This window comes from Pteropus vampyrus, unplaced genomic scaffold (genome assembly GCF_000151845.1).
Source record: "Pteropus vampyrus isolate Shadow unplaced genomic scaffold, Pvam_2.0 Scaffold303, whole genome shotgun sequence".
NCBI classification, from domain to species: Eukaryota; Metazoa; Chordata; class Mammalia; order Chiroptera; family Pteropodidae; genus Pteropus; species Pteropus vampyrus.
This window is the reverse complement of record NW_011889084.1, coordinates 1935870-1952821: the sequence shown is the minus strand read 5'-3', so window position 1 is coordinate 1952821 and position 16952 is coordinate 1935870. Positions and strand designations below refer to the sequence as shown.

The 16952-nt window shown below is 49.8% G+C and overlaps 1 protein-coding gene across 3 annotated transcripts in view; it reads left to right on the top strand.

Moving 5' to 3' along the window:
* Positions 1–16952, top strand: part of IFT140 (intraflagellar transport 140) — a 90866-nt gene that overhangs the window by 69154 nt on the left and 4760 nt on the right. For all 3 annotated transcript variants that reach the window (XM_023521453.1, XM_011376841.2, XM_011376840.2), the window contains 11 exons: positions 5201–5378; positions 6198–6388; positions 6909–7004; positions 7349–7481; positions 7591–7734; positions 8366–8494; positions 8629–8811; positions 11442–11648; positions 11880–12092; positions 12171–12337; positions 13789–13930. In XM_023521453.1, the coding sequence (XP_023377221.1) occupies positions 5201–5378; positions 6198–6388; positions 6909–7004; positions 7349–7481; positions 7591–7734; positions 8366–8494; positions 8629–8811; positions 11442–11648; positions 11880–12092; positions 12171–12337; positions 13789–13930 (1783 nt within the window). The remainder of the gene's footprint in view (positions 1–5200; positions 5379–6197; positions 6389–6908; positions 7005–7348; positions 7482–7590; positions 7735–8365; positions 8495–8628; positions 8812–11441; positions 11649–11879; positions 12093–12170; positions 12338–13788; positions 13931–16952) is intronic.

Sequence of the window (16952 nt, the reverse complement as noted above, 5' to 3'; positions counted from 1 at the left end):
TACTGATGGCAATGTCGATCCGCACAGCTAATAAGGGACCAAGCCCTTCACTGTGGCGTGCCAGGGTGTACCTCGTACAGAGCTGTTAAGCTACTGGGGGCTTGGGTAGACCTTCATCTGCTCTGCACAAACTCCTCTGAGCCAACAGAACAACACAGTGGGAGGGTCTGTGCCACCACCTCAGAGCACAGGGACGTTCACCCCAAAGCAGCTATGAATGAATAAAAAGGCACTCGCGTGTACCTCGGTAGGTGAAAATGCATTTAAGATGTTATGAGGTGAAACCCCTGGGGCTCCAGGTAGTAGCGGCACCTGCCCTTGACTCTTTCCTGTCTTCTTGTGCTGTCCCAAGGTGTAGGGGTGAAAGGACCTCAGTGAGAGCACAGGTGGTTCTGGTCTCCTCAGCCATTACCTTTCACCTCCCGCTTCTAGAGCTCCAGAGAGTTCCCAGCCTGTGTGGACGCCAGGCAGGGGCCCAGCAAGCCCTAGAAGCCTCGGCCTGCAATGCTTTCAATCCTATGTTTGTACGGGGCCTATATGTACAGCTCGCAAGGCGAGGTTCCCCATGTCACCAGGCCTATGTTCCAGAAAGGCAGGGGTTCTTTGGAGAATCATGGGTCCTGAGAAACATCTCTCCATTGGTTCCCTGAGGGATTTGACCTATTTTAGGATTTTTCCCACTTTCTCTCTTTCCTTAGCTTCTGCCAGGAGAAAAGCTGCTCTTCTCCCTGCGATCCCATTCCCTTGGCACCTGGAGCTGGGTGGAGGAGGGTCCGGTGTTCCTGTCCGCCCTCCTTGTTCCCCCACACGGCCCCCTTTTCTAAAGAAGATGGGCCAGGCGTTCAAACACTCTTGAGTTCCTGAGCCCACAGTGCAGTAGATGGAGGCCTTGAAAAAAAGTTTTCCCAAGTCTCCATTAGATAAGCTCCCCTCCTTATTTATGTAAATCACTATCTTAGGTACTCTTTAAATGGCTAATTTCTGGTAAAAAGCACATGGTTTCAGAATCTGGAGTATCTGCTTGTTTATCCCAGAAACAGCCAGAAACATCCAGCTCTCTTCACAGGCTGGGCAGGGAGGGGTTTGGGACCCCCACGAAGTCCTCGGGGGGCTCCTTTCAGGTCATCAGGCCCTGTACCCTCAGCCATTTCCCCAGTTTCTGGCTCGTGGCAGCATGGAAAGCAGAGGGGGAGGGTGTAGGCAGCAGACCTGGTAGCTGAACTTGAGTTAGGACTGACCCCATCCTCAGAGGACTCCTCCTCCATGTCCATTTGTCTATCCTGTGACTGTGAGGGTCCCATAGGAGAATGGAAGCCAGGCCATGGGGCTCTGCTTCCTGAGCCACCCGAAGGACCCTTCCTGTCCGTCAGCGTTCTAGGTCTTGGGTCCTGTCATGGGGTCCCCTGTTCCCGTACATGGACAAACAGGAATGTTTATCTTAGAGCAGAGATTTGGCCACAGCGCGTATGCAGCTTAGTAGAACACGAAGCTGTTCATCTTCCGGTCACCCATGCTTTGACAGGGTCTCCACAGATTAGGCCCGAGAAGAGGGGCCTCTGATGCTGGTTCCGGCAACTTCTCAGAGGACAGGGCTTTCCAGAAAGTGGGGCCATTTTCAGGCTGGCCCCTCAGCTGCCCCATCTGCTTCTTGCATAGGCGTCTCTCCGAGTTGATGAAGTGCAGATGTGAGTCCTGTCCAGAGACTGGCTTGGACAACAGGAAACTCTCAAGACTTGGATGGAGACTAGGCGGTGTTTACTTCTTGGAATTTATGTGGGATGCACAAATCCCAGAAGTGCACACTGGAGCTAAAGCTGCCCACGGAGAGAAGAACAGGAGCTGTGCACAGCATTGATACTGTGCTGCTGGCTGGATGCAGAGACCAGCCGACGACAGAGCCGGGGCCCCTTGGTTCTACACTCGGGCAGTTCTGCATTCAGCTGCGTGGCAAGGCACCCGCCCCCACTGCGATTCACTCAGGCAGCCTCAGCACAGCAGGGATGCCCAAGGGTATGCTTCCAGCTCCTGCTTTTTTCCCCAGCCCCCATTTGGTGGAGACTTGATTCCCAGGGCAGAGAGTGATGTGAAAATAGCCAGGCTTTTCAGTGATCTGGGGGACAGAAAACTTTGTCCACATGGTATGCCCAATGCTTTTATCCCAGAAAGTGACAAGCCCAGTCAGGTGCCTGGTCCTCCATCCTCCACCCGCAAGAGCGCTCGATGCTGGCCAGACATAAAGCCATCTGCATAGGGAGACACACAGCCCGGCTCTGCCCACTGGGAAGAGTTGTGAGATGCGGTTCCGAGATTTCTCTGCTTGTTCAGGTTGCTTTCCACTTTAACTGGGTGCAGATATCAGCCATCTGCCTTCAAGACAAGGCAGAGGAAAGGGAGAGGAAGGGGAGACAGACGAGGCCATCCCCAGCACTCGTCCTTGCCCTCACACTGGTCTCTTACACTGCTGGCATGGAGTATTTTAAAGAGAGTTCCAATCCTGTGAAATCGTTTGGCAAGGGAGAATAAAAGGCCCCATGTCTAACCAGAGCCTTGCACCACAGGCCTGGGAAGGCCCGGTGACTCTAAGCCCCAGACCACCATCCGCTGCTCTGGGGCCCTGCCTCAAAAGTGTCGAGATGTGTTTAAAGGAATGAGAAGTCTCCGAGGAGCAGTGGTGACTTTCCATCAGTTCTGCACATGGAAAGAGAGAAGTTATATAGAATTGACTAGAAAATGGGTGAGAACAGGGTGTCTGCTTTGAAATTCCAGATCTGATCTTGGACTCTGTGCGCTCACTGTCATTTCTAGAACCTGTAGTATTATGGAGAACCTTGTTCACCGGGTCCGAGTCCGCCCCCAAGACCCTTGTGGCTCTAGGGAACCCCCGCCTCAGCAGGGGCAGCGTCTGGGCTGCATACAGATGTGTGCTTCTAGGCAACTGGCTTCACACCCACGGTGCTGCCATGTGCATTTCAACCAGCATGTGAGGATGAGAGAAAGACAGGCTTCGATCTTCTGCTTATCATAAGGAAAGGAGTTTGGTGCAGGGAAGGCGATTTCTTGCCTGAAGGCAATGGTTGAATAAGGGGCAGAAGGGGCCTGACTCTGCAGACCTCTGCCACACTGCTGGCCCAGGGCAGGAGACAGAGCTGCTACCCCAGAGCTGGGAGGGTTTTAAGGCTTCTGCTCTCTCAGCCCCTGTTAATGATCGAATTCCAAGGGAGAGGGCCGGAGTCTCCCTGTGGCTTTGACAAAGCGGGAGGCCCACCAGTGGCTCATGTCCCAGAAATTACTTACTGGTCTGTGCTGCTCAGTGCTGTGGGAAGTCCCAGTGTGAAGTCACCAAAGAGGATTGAGCCCCAACAGGCCTCTTTCACCAGGGCTTGCCTCATACAGGCCATGGCCGCCTGGGGCTGGTTATTGCTAAAACATACCAGTCACCACTGCGCTTTCGTCTGTCCCTCAGTAGCCACATGTAGTGAATTTTAAAAAGTTCTAGCAGGACCTGGATAAAGCCAAAAATATACAAAAATACACATTTGCTTACGGGACAGGGCACCTAGATGTGTAGCATTTGGACCACAGACACCACAGTGATTCCATCCCACTGGGCAAACGCCTGGCCTCGGTCCTGGTGCTTCCCGTTTCTGTTCACTCTGATTCCATCTGTGCTGGGAAACCTGAAATGAGGGCACCCATTTATCCCAGAGTCACCCCAGGTCCCCCACACTCTGAACTCAACTGTGGATCACAGGGCGCCTGGGCCCCGCCAGCTCCGTCCTCTCAGAAAATGTCACCTTCCCTCATCCATCCTCAGGCAAGGCCATCAGGAAATGCCTGCAGCACTGCATGTGCCTGGAGCACTCCCTCCCTCACCAGGACCTTCGCTGAGCCTCTGAGAGGAGGCTGGTCTTGAGCCAGTGAGCGGAGCCTCTTGCACTGCTCCGCTGAGGCCAGGTGGGGAGCAGCGGCCCCAGCCTACCTGCTCCAGTGGCTGCCTTGGCTGAAGCTGGGCCCAGGGGAGCAGCCAGGAATGCAAGAAGAAGGACCCGGGGGTCTTCTGTGTGTGAGTGTGTGCTTGTCCATACCTGTTGCCTGTATGTCAGGGTGCATATATGTACATGTGTGCCCAGGGACACATATGTATAAGCATGTACGCATGTGCATGGGCTGCAGGTTTTATGATAGGAAGAAGTCTATTTGGTAAATGGCAGATGATGCAGTGAGCTCGCTTTGCCTTCATGCGTGGAGCTCACACTGAGATGTTTGTTTGGGAAAGGCCTGGGTCTGAGCTCAGGACAAGCAGTGCCAGGGCCGATGGGCCTGGGGACGGCCCAGAGGAGGGATTAGAGAGCATTCTCTCAGGCAGCCCCTTCAAGGACACTTGAGTTTTGTGGAGGTGGCCGTTCAGGGTCTGAGATCATTTCCAGGCTCACACTTAGCCTGAGACCTGCCGAAGGGGTGGGGCAGGAGCACAGTGGGCCATTCAGTTGCAAGGAACACAAATCTAGGTCAGTGTCAGGGGGAGAGAACACTCCAGAAACCTTACAAGTGCGCCTCTTTGTAAGACTGGGTGCACCCAGCCATGTCCCCTGGTGACACTGTGGCAGCCACGTGCCTTGGTGACACTGAGGGGCCACGTGCCTTGGTGACACTGAGGGGCTCTCGGGGGTGGACGAGGAGCACAGGAGTCCTGGGGACCTGCAGAGGCAGCTCTTCCTTCCCATTCCTCAGCATGCTCCTCAGGCCCCTGGACCTTCGCCTCCACCTAGCACTGGGACAAGAGGGGCTGTCCTTGACCTGCCAGTGTTTGCTGGGCAGATGTACCTACTGAGGCAAGAAAGAGACATGGCCAGTTGTCAATCTGCACAGAAGGCTCTTCTCTCTCTTAATGGGACCTGTCCATGGTCAACTGGAAGCCTGGGGCTATGGGAGGGAACCAGGGCTCCTTAGGAGCAGGGGCCATGAGAGGCAGAACACCAGGCATGGGACCCAGGGGACATGTGTGTTTTCTTCTGGAAGATGACGTGGTCTCTGGCTTGCCGTGTTGCTCTATGGGTAGAGCCATTAAGCTCCCACACGTCCTCCTCTTTGGTGACCACAGGCGTCTGCCTAGGTCACCTGCACTGTCTGGCAATGGTCTTGGTGGGGCCTGAGGTTGAGGGGCTGGAAGCTGACAGAGCTGCAATGTCCTCTGCCACAGTGAAACCGTGTGGGAGAACATGGCGCGCGTGTGTGTGAAGACCCAGCGGCTGGACGTAGCCAAGGTGTGCCTGGGCAACATGGGCCACGCGCGTGGAGCCCGAGCACTGCGGGAGGCTGAGCAGGAGCCAGAGATGGAGGCCCGCGTGGCCATGCTGGCCATACAGCTGGGCATGCTGGTGAGTCAGAAAGCGGATGGAAGGGCCTCCTGCTGAGAGGGAGCTCCTCACTGCTTGGCCAGCTGGGCTCTGGGGCAGAGGCGTTAGCCATGGTGGTAAGGCCACTACTGGCTTTCTCGGGGAGGCAGGCTGGGGTGGGGAGCGGGAAGTCCTGCTTGGCCAACCTCGGAAGAGAGGGCGTGGTGCGTGCCTATCTGGGCCAGTCAGTTTCAGGGAACACAAACCCTCTTGAACCAACTTAAGTCAAAAAGGGGTGTAAGGCCAGTCTCACCTGTGTGGGATCACCTGCCTGTCCACTGCACATTTATGGAGCTTATTGACCCTTGTACCCCAGGAGGTCCAAAGAGGCTGATAGAACATGGGAGGCAGAGGCCGAGTTGGTGGGCAGGGCGAGCATAGCTCAGATGACCCAAGGCCACATGGGGGCTGTGGGGGATAGACCCTCTGAGAGGAGGGCAAGAGTCACCCACATGTCTGCCACAGGGAGGATCCGAGCACACCTGAGCACAGCCCTCGGCCCCTGGTCTGTAGGGGTGAGAGCAGGTCGCTCTGAGGGCGCTGCATCAGGCGGGGTCTCCTCCCTCGTGGCACACAGGGACATTCCCACTAGACACAGGCCTGAGTGGAGTCAGCTCTTTCTAGGGATGGGGTTGCCACACTGGCATGTGGCATTCATCTTGTACATCTCCAAACATGTCCTGAAATGTCCATATGTCCTCAGTGTGTTATGCATCTTTGTCACGGGCTGGTTGATGGCACGTGCGGCACCCGCGGTAGCCAGAGCGGTGACTGGGCTCATGTGTGTACTTGCTTCTTCAGGAGGAGGCCGAGCAGCTGTACAAGAAATGCAAGCGCTATGACCTACTCAACAAGCTCTACCAGGCCTCCGGTCAGTGGCAAAAAGCCATAGAAGTCGCTGAACTCCATGACCGTGTCCACCTGCGCACCACCTACTACAACTACGCCAAGCACCTGGAGGCCAGCACCAACTGCAGTCTAGCCCTCAGCTAGTGAGCAGGGGCCCCTCCGGATTTGCTTTGGGATGGGCCCTGGTCGCCTCTTGCTTTTTTCTCCTGCCCAGTGAGGTAGCCATTGAGGTTTTCAGAGGAAGATTCTAGACGGAGGAGCAGGTGGTGACTTCCTCAGTGGGAGGCTTTCAAGGGGAACTTGAGTTGTTGCTGTAGGAGAACCTCATTTATGGGGCCACCACTCCACCTGGCCTGGCTCCAGATGTTGGGCATGTTAAGGCAAGTCTTCTCTGAGGCCTGGGATCAGCTGCTAGTGTTGCCGCAGCCCAAATCTGGTGTGGTGCCACGTATGGCAGTGCTAATGGTGGCTTCCAGGGGCCCAGCCACAGCTGAGCCCTCTCCAGGGCAGGCCCATAGCAATACAGAAGCCCCAGTACCTCCCAACAGTGGGTCCATGGGCCGCAGAGCTACGGGCGGGGGAGCGAGGCGCTGGCCTGTTTCCACGCGGTCAACACCGGGACTGAGACGGTGGAAACCAGCTGCTCTTTCTCTTCTCTCGCAGCTACGAGAAGTCAGACACTCACCGCTTCGAGGTGCCCAGGATGCTCTCAGAGGACCTGCAGTCCCTAGAGCTGTATGTCAATAAGATGAAGGACAAGTGAGTGTCCCCCCTAGGCAAGGGGCTGTGGCAGGCGGAGGCTGGGATTGCATATGGGGGGCCAGGGACCTGTGGCTGCTTGGGAAGCCTCTTTCCAAAGCTTCACGTGTGAGAGTGTGAAGCATCCTTTCAGTCCTTCAGAGTGGGTCCTCGGGGTGCCAGGCAGGGGCTCTTCCTCTGAATGAAGTTCCTTCAGACCCCGGAGACCTCACTCTTATCCATCTAGCTTCCATGTCTCCTGGCTGCTGGTCATGGGAAGTGCACTACGAGGGTGTCGTTTGGGACCTGGGGGCTCATTTCCAGCAGGAGTGGGGACCTGAGGGAGAACTTCGGGTTATTCGCAGGACCCTATGGAGGTGGTGGGCCCAGTACCTGGAGAGCCAGGCAGAGATGGATGCCGCACTGCGCTACTACGAGCTGGCACAGGACTACTTCTCCCTAGTCCGCATTCATTGCTTCCAGGGCAACATTCAGAAGGTAAGGTACATTCCAGGAGTCAGGCCTATGGGGGGCGGGGCTGTGAGGGGTGGGACGGGGGAAATGAGCCAGAGCCAGAGTCCCCGAGGTCTCTCTGGTATCTTTCTAGGCTGCTGAAATAGCCAATGAGACTGGAAACTGGGCTGCATCCTACCACCTGGCCCGGCAGTATGAGAGCCAGGAGGAGGTGAGACAGGCAGTGCACTTCTACACACGGGCTCAGGCCTTCAACAACGCCATCCGTCTGTGCAAGGTACGGGGCTGCACACACCACTCACGGGACAGTGGATGGGGGCCCGCAGCCTCTGATGGCTAAACCCATTGGTGGAAAATGGTGTTTCATTACCGTTTCCCACATTCCATTGAGATTTCCAAACAGAAAAGTTAGAGAATTCTATCATGCGCGTCACATCCCACACCTGGGACTGTTTCTACCACTCTGCCTGCCGCATGCATCTCTACCCCTCCTTCCCCGTCTCCTCTCTGATGGTGTTTGTAAACCACAGAGTTGTCAGTGCGATGATACCTAGTATCCAGGGCTCCTGAGCGCACACTGAGGCTGGCTCATTGCTTATGGCCTCGTAAAGAGCCGGCCCTTCACAGGAAACTGTTGGACGTTCTACATCCATAAAAATGTTCCAGCCCAGCCCCTCACCTCTGGAAAAATCCAAAATGTGGAAAGCCCTCACATCAGATAGTTCCTATAATGTTCTGTATAACAGGAAAAGAAGGAAGCCTCTGAAAATTCTGGTACACGAACCTAATAAGACATTATGACACTTGCTGGAAACCACGATAGTATGGATCAGTGCATGTCACACGAGGGAGGTGGGCCCCCCATGGCACTGTTCACAGACCCAGCAGGAACCCCCTCCTCCCCTCAGGAGAACAGCCTGGATGACCAGCTCATGAACTTGGCCTTGCTGAGCTCCCCCGAGGACATGATCGAGGCGGCACGCTACTATGAGGAGAAGGGCAAACAGATGGACAGGGCGGTCATGCTGTACCACAAGGTAAGGGGCTGGCCCTGCCGTGGACCTGAGGGGGCACAGCACAAGGGAGACTTACCTGTGTGCAAGGGGACCACTCAAGTGGTCTTGGAACCTGGGGCTCGGGTAGCCGCTCAGAGTTCCCCTGCTGTCCACAGGCCGGCCACTTCTCCAAGGCCCTGGAGCTGGCCTTTGCCACCCAACAGTTTGTGGCCCTGCAGCTCATCGCAGAAGACCTGGACGAGAAGTCAGACCCTGCCCTCCTAGCCCGCTGCTCGGACTTCTTCCTTGAGCACAGTCAGTATGAGAAGGCGGTGGAGCTGCTACTGGCTGCCAAGAAGGTATTGGGTCGGCGGGGTCACTGTTTCCACAAACGCAATGAACGCAGCTTTACTGTCTCTCCTGATTACAATTTCATGAGGAAGGCTGTGGCTCTGGCCTGCCTGAGGTGAAGCGGCTGAGGACAAGCTCACCTCGTCACAGCCGACCCGAGTGTGGACTCACTGCCCATTTCGCCAGTGTCTTCAAATTCTAACTAGGGAGTTTCGCTCATCTTGTTTGTGTGTGGTAAAGTACACATAACATGAAATTTAAAATTTACCCTCTTAGCTGTTTTTTAAGTGTACAGTTCAGTAGCATTAACTACGTTCACATTGTCATGCAACTAACCTCCAAACTAATCTTGCCAAACTGAAACTGTCTCCATTAAATAACAACTCCCCTTCCGTCTCCCCCAGCCCCAGTGCCCTTCATTCTACTTTCTGTCTCTATGAATTTGACTGCTCTAGGGTGTCATATAAGTGGAATCATCCAGTTTTTGTCCTTTTGCGACAGGCTTATTTCATTGAGCATTATATCCTCGAGGTTCATCCATATTGTGGCATATTGCAGAATTTCCTTCCTATTTAAGACTAAATAATATTCCATTGTATGTATAGACCACATTTTGTCTATCAGTTCATCCATAGATGGACACGTGGGTTATTTCCACCATTGGTCTATTGTCAATAATGTTGTTATGAACATCAGTATATAAATATCTCTTCAAGACCTTTCTTTCAATTCTTTTGGTATTTACCCAGAAATAGAATTGCCAAATCATATGATAACTCCCTTTTAATTTTTTGAGGAACTGCCATACTGTTTTCCACAGTGGCTGTACCATTTTACATTTCTACCAACTATGCACAGGGTCCCAATTTCTCCATATCTTCACCATCACTTGTTATTTTCTAGTTTTTGACAGTAGTCATTCTCATAGGTATGCGCACTAATTGTTTTTAAAGTAGAACAAGTCCCCTTGATAGAAACTAAATGGAGATATAGAAAATTGTTAATCATAAAAATCAGCCTATCTAAGTGGAAAGATCTTTCTTCCTGCAGCCAGAACTATGCAGTTCTGTCCTTTGTTACTGAGTGATACAAGAATTCTTGAACAAATGAAAAGGCACCCACCATGTTTTTGGTTAGAAAGACCCAACAGATGTACATCTGATCCTCCCTAAAGCAGTCAGTCTCAGACTTCATCTGACCCCAGGAAAAACACCACAGAGCTTTCTTCAGCTAGATAAGTGTATTCTAGAGTTTCACAGTGAAAACCAGACAAACCAGAATAGCCAGGAAAAATCTGGAAAAGAAGACTAACAAGAGGTGATTAAATCTCTCAGATCATAAAGTATATCAAAAGTAGAATAATGGGGGCCTGGCGCTTGATTGGGCCTACAGATCAGTGGAAAATATTAGAAAATCCAGGAGTAGAACCATATATGTCTGCACATTTAGCATGTGATGCAGGAGCGTTCACAACAGTGGAGAGAAGATGAATCGTTGGGGTTGATGACAACCAGGTAGCCACTGGGGGAAAAAACGTTAAATCTTACTCATCTCCTATGTCCAGGTAAATTCCTGATGGGTCGAAGATTTAAGCATATCAATAAAACAGCAGTAGTTCTACCAGAAGCCATAGTGTATCTTACTTACTGTGCAGTCTTAAATGACAGAAGGCATTTTAATTTAAACCTGAAAGCCATAGTGGGAAAGACTGATCAATTCAACCAAATACAGCTTTGAAAATAGCACATGGAAAAAACACCATAAACAAAGCAAAGATAAATAATAACATGGAAAAAATATATATCCCGAAAAGCTAATTTTCTGAATATGTACAGAGTTCCTATAATCTAGTAAGAAAGTTACCAAAGACTCAAAAGGAAAGAACAAATAATATGGACGGTTTATTTTTAAAAGGAAACATGGATGGTTCCTGAAAGTTAGATTCTCAGTCTCACTCATAATAAGAGAAATACAGATCTAGACTCAAGGAGATTCCATTTTTCGTGAATTAGGCTCGCAAAGGTGAAAAAGTTAGGAAACCCTCTAGATTGTCGTGGGAAATAGATAAACTCAGGCTGTGGGTGGAAACAGCCTGTCGCAAGTAAAGTTATATCTCCCTAGACCCAGTACTTCTTGTCCTCAGAATTCGTCCTAACAACACATTTATACACATCAGAGTGGCAAAGGGCTGTACCAGCAAGACAAGCACCTCCATGTTTGTCAGCAGGATGAGTTAAATAAGCTGTGGTTCTCAGTACAGTGGAGTACTGGGCAGCTGTCAAAAAGAAAGTACAGCTCCTTCTATACTGAGATGGAATCGTCTCTAAGACATAATTCTTTTTTTTTCCCAAGACATATTCTTAAGTGAAGAATATAATTTTTTTCTTAAAATTTTTAAAGAAAATTAATTAAAACCCTCAATTAAAAAATTTGAAAAGAATTATAGAAGGAAATTTCTTTGTTTTCCTTTTCCTCCCACAACAAGCATAAGATTCTTTTGAGCTCCAGATTTCCTTCATTGCATTCCACAATGTTCATAGCATGAGAGAAAGTCACGTGGCACCCCTGAGCCTGGCTTCCTCTTAGGCGGCAGGTGGGAGAGTAACTGCCCATCTCGGTGTCTGTGATGCATTCCCAGTATCAGGAAGCCCTACAGCTTTGCCTGGAGCAGAACATGACCATCACCGAGGAGATGGCCGAAAAGATGACTGTGTCCAAGGACTGCACGGACCTGTCCGAAGAGTCGCGGCGTGAGCTGCTGGAACAGATCGCCAACTGCTGCATGCGCCAGGGCAACTACCATCTGGCCACCAAGAAGTACACGCAGGCCGGGAACAAGCTCAAGGTGAGCGGGCCGGTACAGTCTCTTGCACCGCCTGCAGGAACATGTGCCCGCAGCAATGATTTTCCATTTGTCCTGAGTTTAACCCAGCAGGGGTGACCTTTCCCAGCCCAGGCTCTGAAGGGCAGAGTCCTGAACTTGCTCCTGGACCAGCAGGTGGTGTCTGCTGCAGCAGGGCAGTGAGCTTCTCACTCTATGAGCTTCTAGCCTGGTCCTGGCTCCTTCTCTGTCTAGGCCATGAGGGCTCTGCTCAAGTCTGGGGACACGGAGAAAATAGTGTTCTTCGCGGGTGTCTCGAGGCAAAAGGAAATCTACATCATGGCCGCCAACTACCTGCAGTCCCTGGACTGGCGGAAGGAGCCGGAGACCATGAAGAACATCATTAGCTTCTACACCAAGGGGCGGGCCCTGGACCTGCTGGCTGGCTTTTACGATGCCTGTGCCCAGGTAGAGCCCCTCTTTGCAGTTCTGGGGGCCTCGGGGCAGGTTGTGGGCTTTCTGGTCCTGAGAGTTTCATTCACACAGGTGGAGATCGATGAATACCAGAACTACGACAAGGCCCATGGGGCTCTGACTGAGGCCTACAAGTGCCTGTCCAAGGCCAAAGCCAAGAGCCCCCTGGACCAGGAGACCAAGCTGGCTCAGCTGCAGAGCAAGATGACGCTGGTGAAGCGATTTATCCAGGCCCGCAGGTGCGTTCCCACAGGAAGGCGGGAGGCGAGGTGCACTGCGCCTCTAGCCCCCCAGGGTGGGGGGCCTCGTGGAGCTCCCCAGGGCCCTGCTTGCACCTCCTGGCTCTCCAGCTCCCCTACCCTGCCAGGGACCAGACCCAGTTTCCATTTCCAACGAACATTCTTCAAAGGAGCTCCCTGGATGATTAGACAGGCACACGAGGGGCGTTGCTATTGCTTCATTCATGCCTGAGCTCCTCTTGGAGGTCCCCTCAGAACCTGGGCACGCTCTTGGGAAGATTGTTCTAAAAACAAACATTGAGAGAGAAATCGGGTGATGGGGTGTGAGCAGGGGTGATGGCAGATCTGGGTCAGGAGAGAGTGTGTCTGAGTGGGGCCTGGAACCTGCTTAGCTATGTACAGGGCCAAGCAGGGTGGGTCCAAGTGAAGGAGCCATTGTACTGGGGGTGGTGGGGACTGTGGTGACCAAACACATGCCCATCTCTACGGAGGTGGCTTGGGGGCCTGTGGGTAGGAGGCTCGGGCAGCACATTTTCTCTGTTTTTAGCAGAGGCCACAAATCTAAATTTGTCCGTGACACCAGTTTTTATCTCTTGGCAACTCATCCAGCTTTTCCAAGAGCCCACTCTGTAGGCAGCAGCTCAGCTTCTGCCTAAACCAATGAAAGCATTTTTCTTATCTGAGAACAGGCTTTCGAAAGAAGAGTTCCAAACATAGTTTGAACACTTGTGCAAAGTGAGGCTCTTTAAAGGGCACTCTCCATTCAGATGTGTAAGATATGGAATATCTGCTGAGCCTGGGCTGCAGGAGGGAGAAGGGAGATTGGGAGGCAAGGACCATGTAGCCACAGGGCAGGGTGTGATGGAGGGAGGGGAAGAGAGGGACTCATGAAGGCCAGAGGGCAGTCTGCCTGGAGTGGCCAAGCCAGGGCTCAGCAGAAACAGGCAAGCTGATCCTCTTGAATTGGGAACCTGAGCCTCTCGAGGCTCCAGCCACGGGCTCTGGACTAAGTCCTGCTCTGCGCAGGCTCGGGAGGCCCTCCTGGTCCTACTCCGATAACACACCGCTTGCTGCTCTGCCACACCCTAAACATGTCACCGTGTTGGTCTTTGTTCATGCTGACCCCCTGCCTTACCGTCTCAGGCCCCCACGTCCCCTTCTGCTTCACTCTGTCCCCCTCTAGACTGTTTCCTGGGCAGGGACTAGGACTGACAAACCTTCGCTCTGGAAGAGTACTGGCACTGTGAGCAGTCAGTAAGTTTTTGTTAAACGAAGGAGTGAATTTATGAACTAACTCATTAATGAATGAATTTAATTCACAGGAATTACCTTCGCCAAAGTTTCATCCTGCAGTTCCCAAGAGGTCCTGCTTGGGGCAAAGGGCATGCTCTGACCTTTGACACCCAGCCCGTGTCCTGGGTTCAGACTCAGGCTGTTTATTCTCTCGGCAGGACATACAGCGAGGACCCCAAGGAGTCAGTCAAGCAGTGTGAGCTGCTTCTGGAGGAGCCAGACCTGGACAACACCATTCGCATAGGGGATGTCTATGGCTTCCTGGTGGAGCACTACCTGCAGATGGAGGAGTTCCAGATGGTGAGGTTCAGGATAATAGATGGCTCTGCTTCCCAGGGGGGGACCCTTCTACAGCAGCCCCGCCCTCAGATCACAGTTGTTGCAACTCACTGTGGAGGAGGCGCCTCTCCTGTTTTTGTTTTTGATTTTTTATTTTTTTTTATTTTGAAATACTTTCAAACTGAAAAGTTACAAGAATAATAGAACCCAACTATACCTATTACCAGATTCACCAGTTTTTAACATCTTGCCACATTTATTTATTCATTCTCTATAAACGTTTTTCCATTTCTATTTTATACATTAAATGAGTATTTTTCCAAACCATTTGAAAGGTGCAGACATCCTGCCCGATCACCCCTTAGATTGCTAACACGTGGGTAGGCACCTGGGCACGGAATTGCTGGGTCATATGGTGAGTGTATGTTTAACTTTCTAAGAAACTACCAAACTTTTCTCTCTTTTCTTTTTTGTAGTGTCTTTTTCATGGTTCGTATCAGGGTTATTTTAGCCTTATAAAACACACTGAGAAGTGTGCCCACCTCCTACAATTGTCTAAAAGAGTTTATATAAGATTGATGTCATTGCTTAACTGTTTGAAAGAATAATACGTAAGTGAACCTACCTGGTCCTGGAACTTTCTCTGTGGAAGGTTTTCGATAATTCAATTAACAGGGCAATTCTCAAACATTTTGGTCTCAGGACCCCTTTGCGCTAGGAAAGCAATTGAGGACTCTATTTATGTGGATTATATCTACCAATATTTACTATATTAGAAATAAAACTAATAAATTAGAAAAATATTTGTTAATTTACTTAAAAATAAAATAACCCATTGTATCTTAACATAAATAACATTTTCATTAAAAACAACTATTTTCCAAAACAAAGAAGTTTAGTGAGAAAAATAGCATTGTTTTACATTTTTGCAAATCTCTTTAATGTCTAACTTAATAGGAGACAGCTGGATTCTCAATTTCTGCTTCTGCATTTAATTCAGTAAAATAGGTTGTTTTAGCTGAAATATATAAAGAAAATCCAACCTCACACCAACATGTAGGTGAGGATGAGAGGGGTATATCATAGCCTTCTCAGATATTTGTAGATCTTTTTTGATTTTACACCAACAAGTGCTATTTCATAAGTTAGTTGCAGTGAGGAATCTGAAATCCTACCGGTGTACTTTTTGTACTCTGCTGCATTAAACCCATTGGCTATCTTGGATCTTTTAGACATACGTGATTTTGTAACATCGTTTGGTCGTTTGGAAAATATTGGTTCACTGAGTTATGCAAATGTACATTTCATTATACATATTAAAAAATCTCATTTGCTGATATCACCACTGATCTTGTCAGAAAAGCCTTTAAGTATTAGGAAGATGTCCAGCTCATGGTGCCCAATACATAAGGTTTCTGAAATTCTAACTTTTGTTTGAAAACTTAAATTCTATCCTTAGCAAGAATAGTCAGTTACTATTTTCCTTAAAGTGGCAGGCTCGCTTTTTTCATTTTTGAGAAAAGTCTGCCGCATACCCAAGTCTGAATAACCAATTTGTCTTTAAGTCGTTTTTACAAAAAAATAAGTGCTCCATGTAAGTAACTAATTTATCTCATAATCCACACGAGTATGGTTCTTCATCTTTGCCAACATTTGGTATGATCCGTCTCTTTCACTTCAGCCATCCTGGTGAGTGGATGGGTAGTGGTATCTCATTGTGGTTTTAATGTCCCTTTTCTTAATGACTAATTAATGACTCACTGGCTGTCTCGTCCTGTGAATGCTCAAATCCTTTACTATCGTTTTACCATCGTTTTACCATTGTCTGTCTTACTGTTGGTTGTGGTCTTTATATGTTCTAGATACATTTCCTTGATCAGACATACAAGCTGCTAGTGTTTTCTCATAGTCTGTAGGAAGTTCCCTTCTATTCCTTTCTCCTCCCCCTCTGAACTCCAATTACTTACATATGTTGTCTCCTGGCTCAACTTATTTTCTTGTCTTTTTTCCAGACTTTTTTCTCTGTTTCTCATTTTGGGCAGTTGCTTTTGCTATTGGTTCAAGTTCATCAGTCTTCTTTCTATACTCAGACATTACTCCCACCCATATTTTCCATCTGACATAATTTCTATCCCTGGTGATCTATATTGGTTCTTTTCTCTTTGTCTTCCATGTCTTTTTCTTATGCTTATTCTTTCCCCTACCTTCCTGAGCATATGAAGTATATTTATAAAAGCTATTGCAAAGTCTTTGACTCTAGTGTCAATTCTAGATGTATTTCTATCGATTCTTTATTATGGTTCATATTTGCACGCCTGGTAATTTTTTATTGGATTCCAGACGTTGTAAATGTTTTAGGTTGTTGAGTGATGGAGTCCTGGATGTGTAGTCTTATAAATATTATTGAGCTTAGTTCTGGGATAAGAGTAAGTTACTTAGAAACAATTTGATCCTTTGGGGGCTGTATTTTATCTTCGTCAGGTGGGTACAGAATAGCATTGAATCTTGGGCTAATTTCACCCCACTACCAAGGCAATGCCCTTTTGAGAATTCTTGATGTCTAGTGTGTTGGCAGGTCTTCCCACCAGGCTGGTGGTACTACTCCTGGCCTGTGTGGTCAGTCTCAGGGATTGTCCCACCTGCTCCTTCCTGATGGTCTTTCTGTGGCCTCGGGTGCTTTCGTCACTCACATGCACTGGTCATTAGTCAGATGAAGACTCAGTTAGGACCCTCTTCAGGTCTCCGGAGCACGCGTGCTCATGCTTGTGCTCTCTCTCTCTCTCTCCCCTTCCCTCACTCTCCCTGCTACCCTTCTTTCCCACCCTCTGATTTTCCTCTTTATATTTGGTTCTCAGCACTTTGAAGATGATGTCATTTTCACTGTAGTGATCCTGAGCTGCTTAGATCTGTAACTTTATGTCTCACTAAATTTGGGAAATTTGTCATTTTTTTCTTCAAATATTTTTTTCTGCCTCAATCTCTCTTTCTGGGACTTGAATTAAATGCTAGTCTTTTTTATACTAAGTGGACAGACATTTGTAAT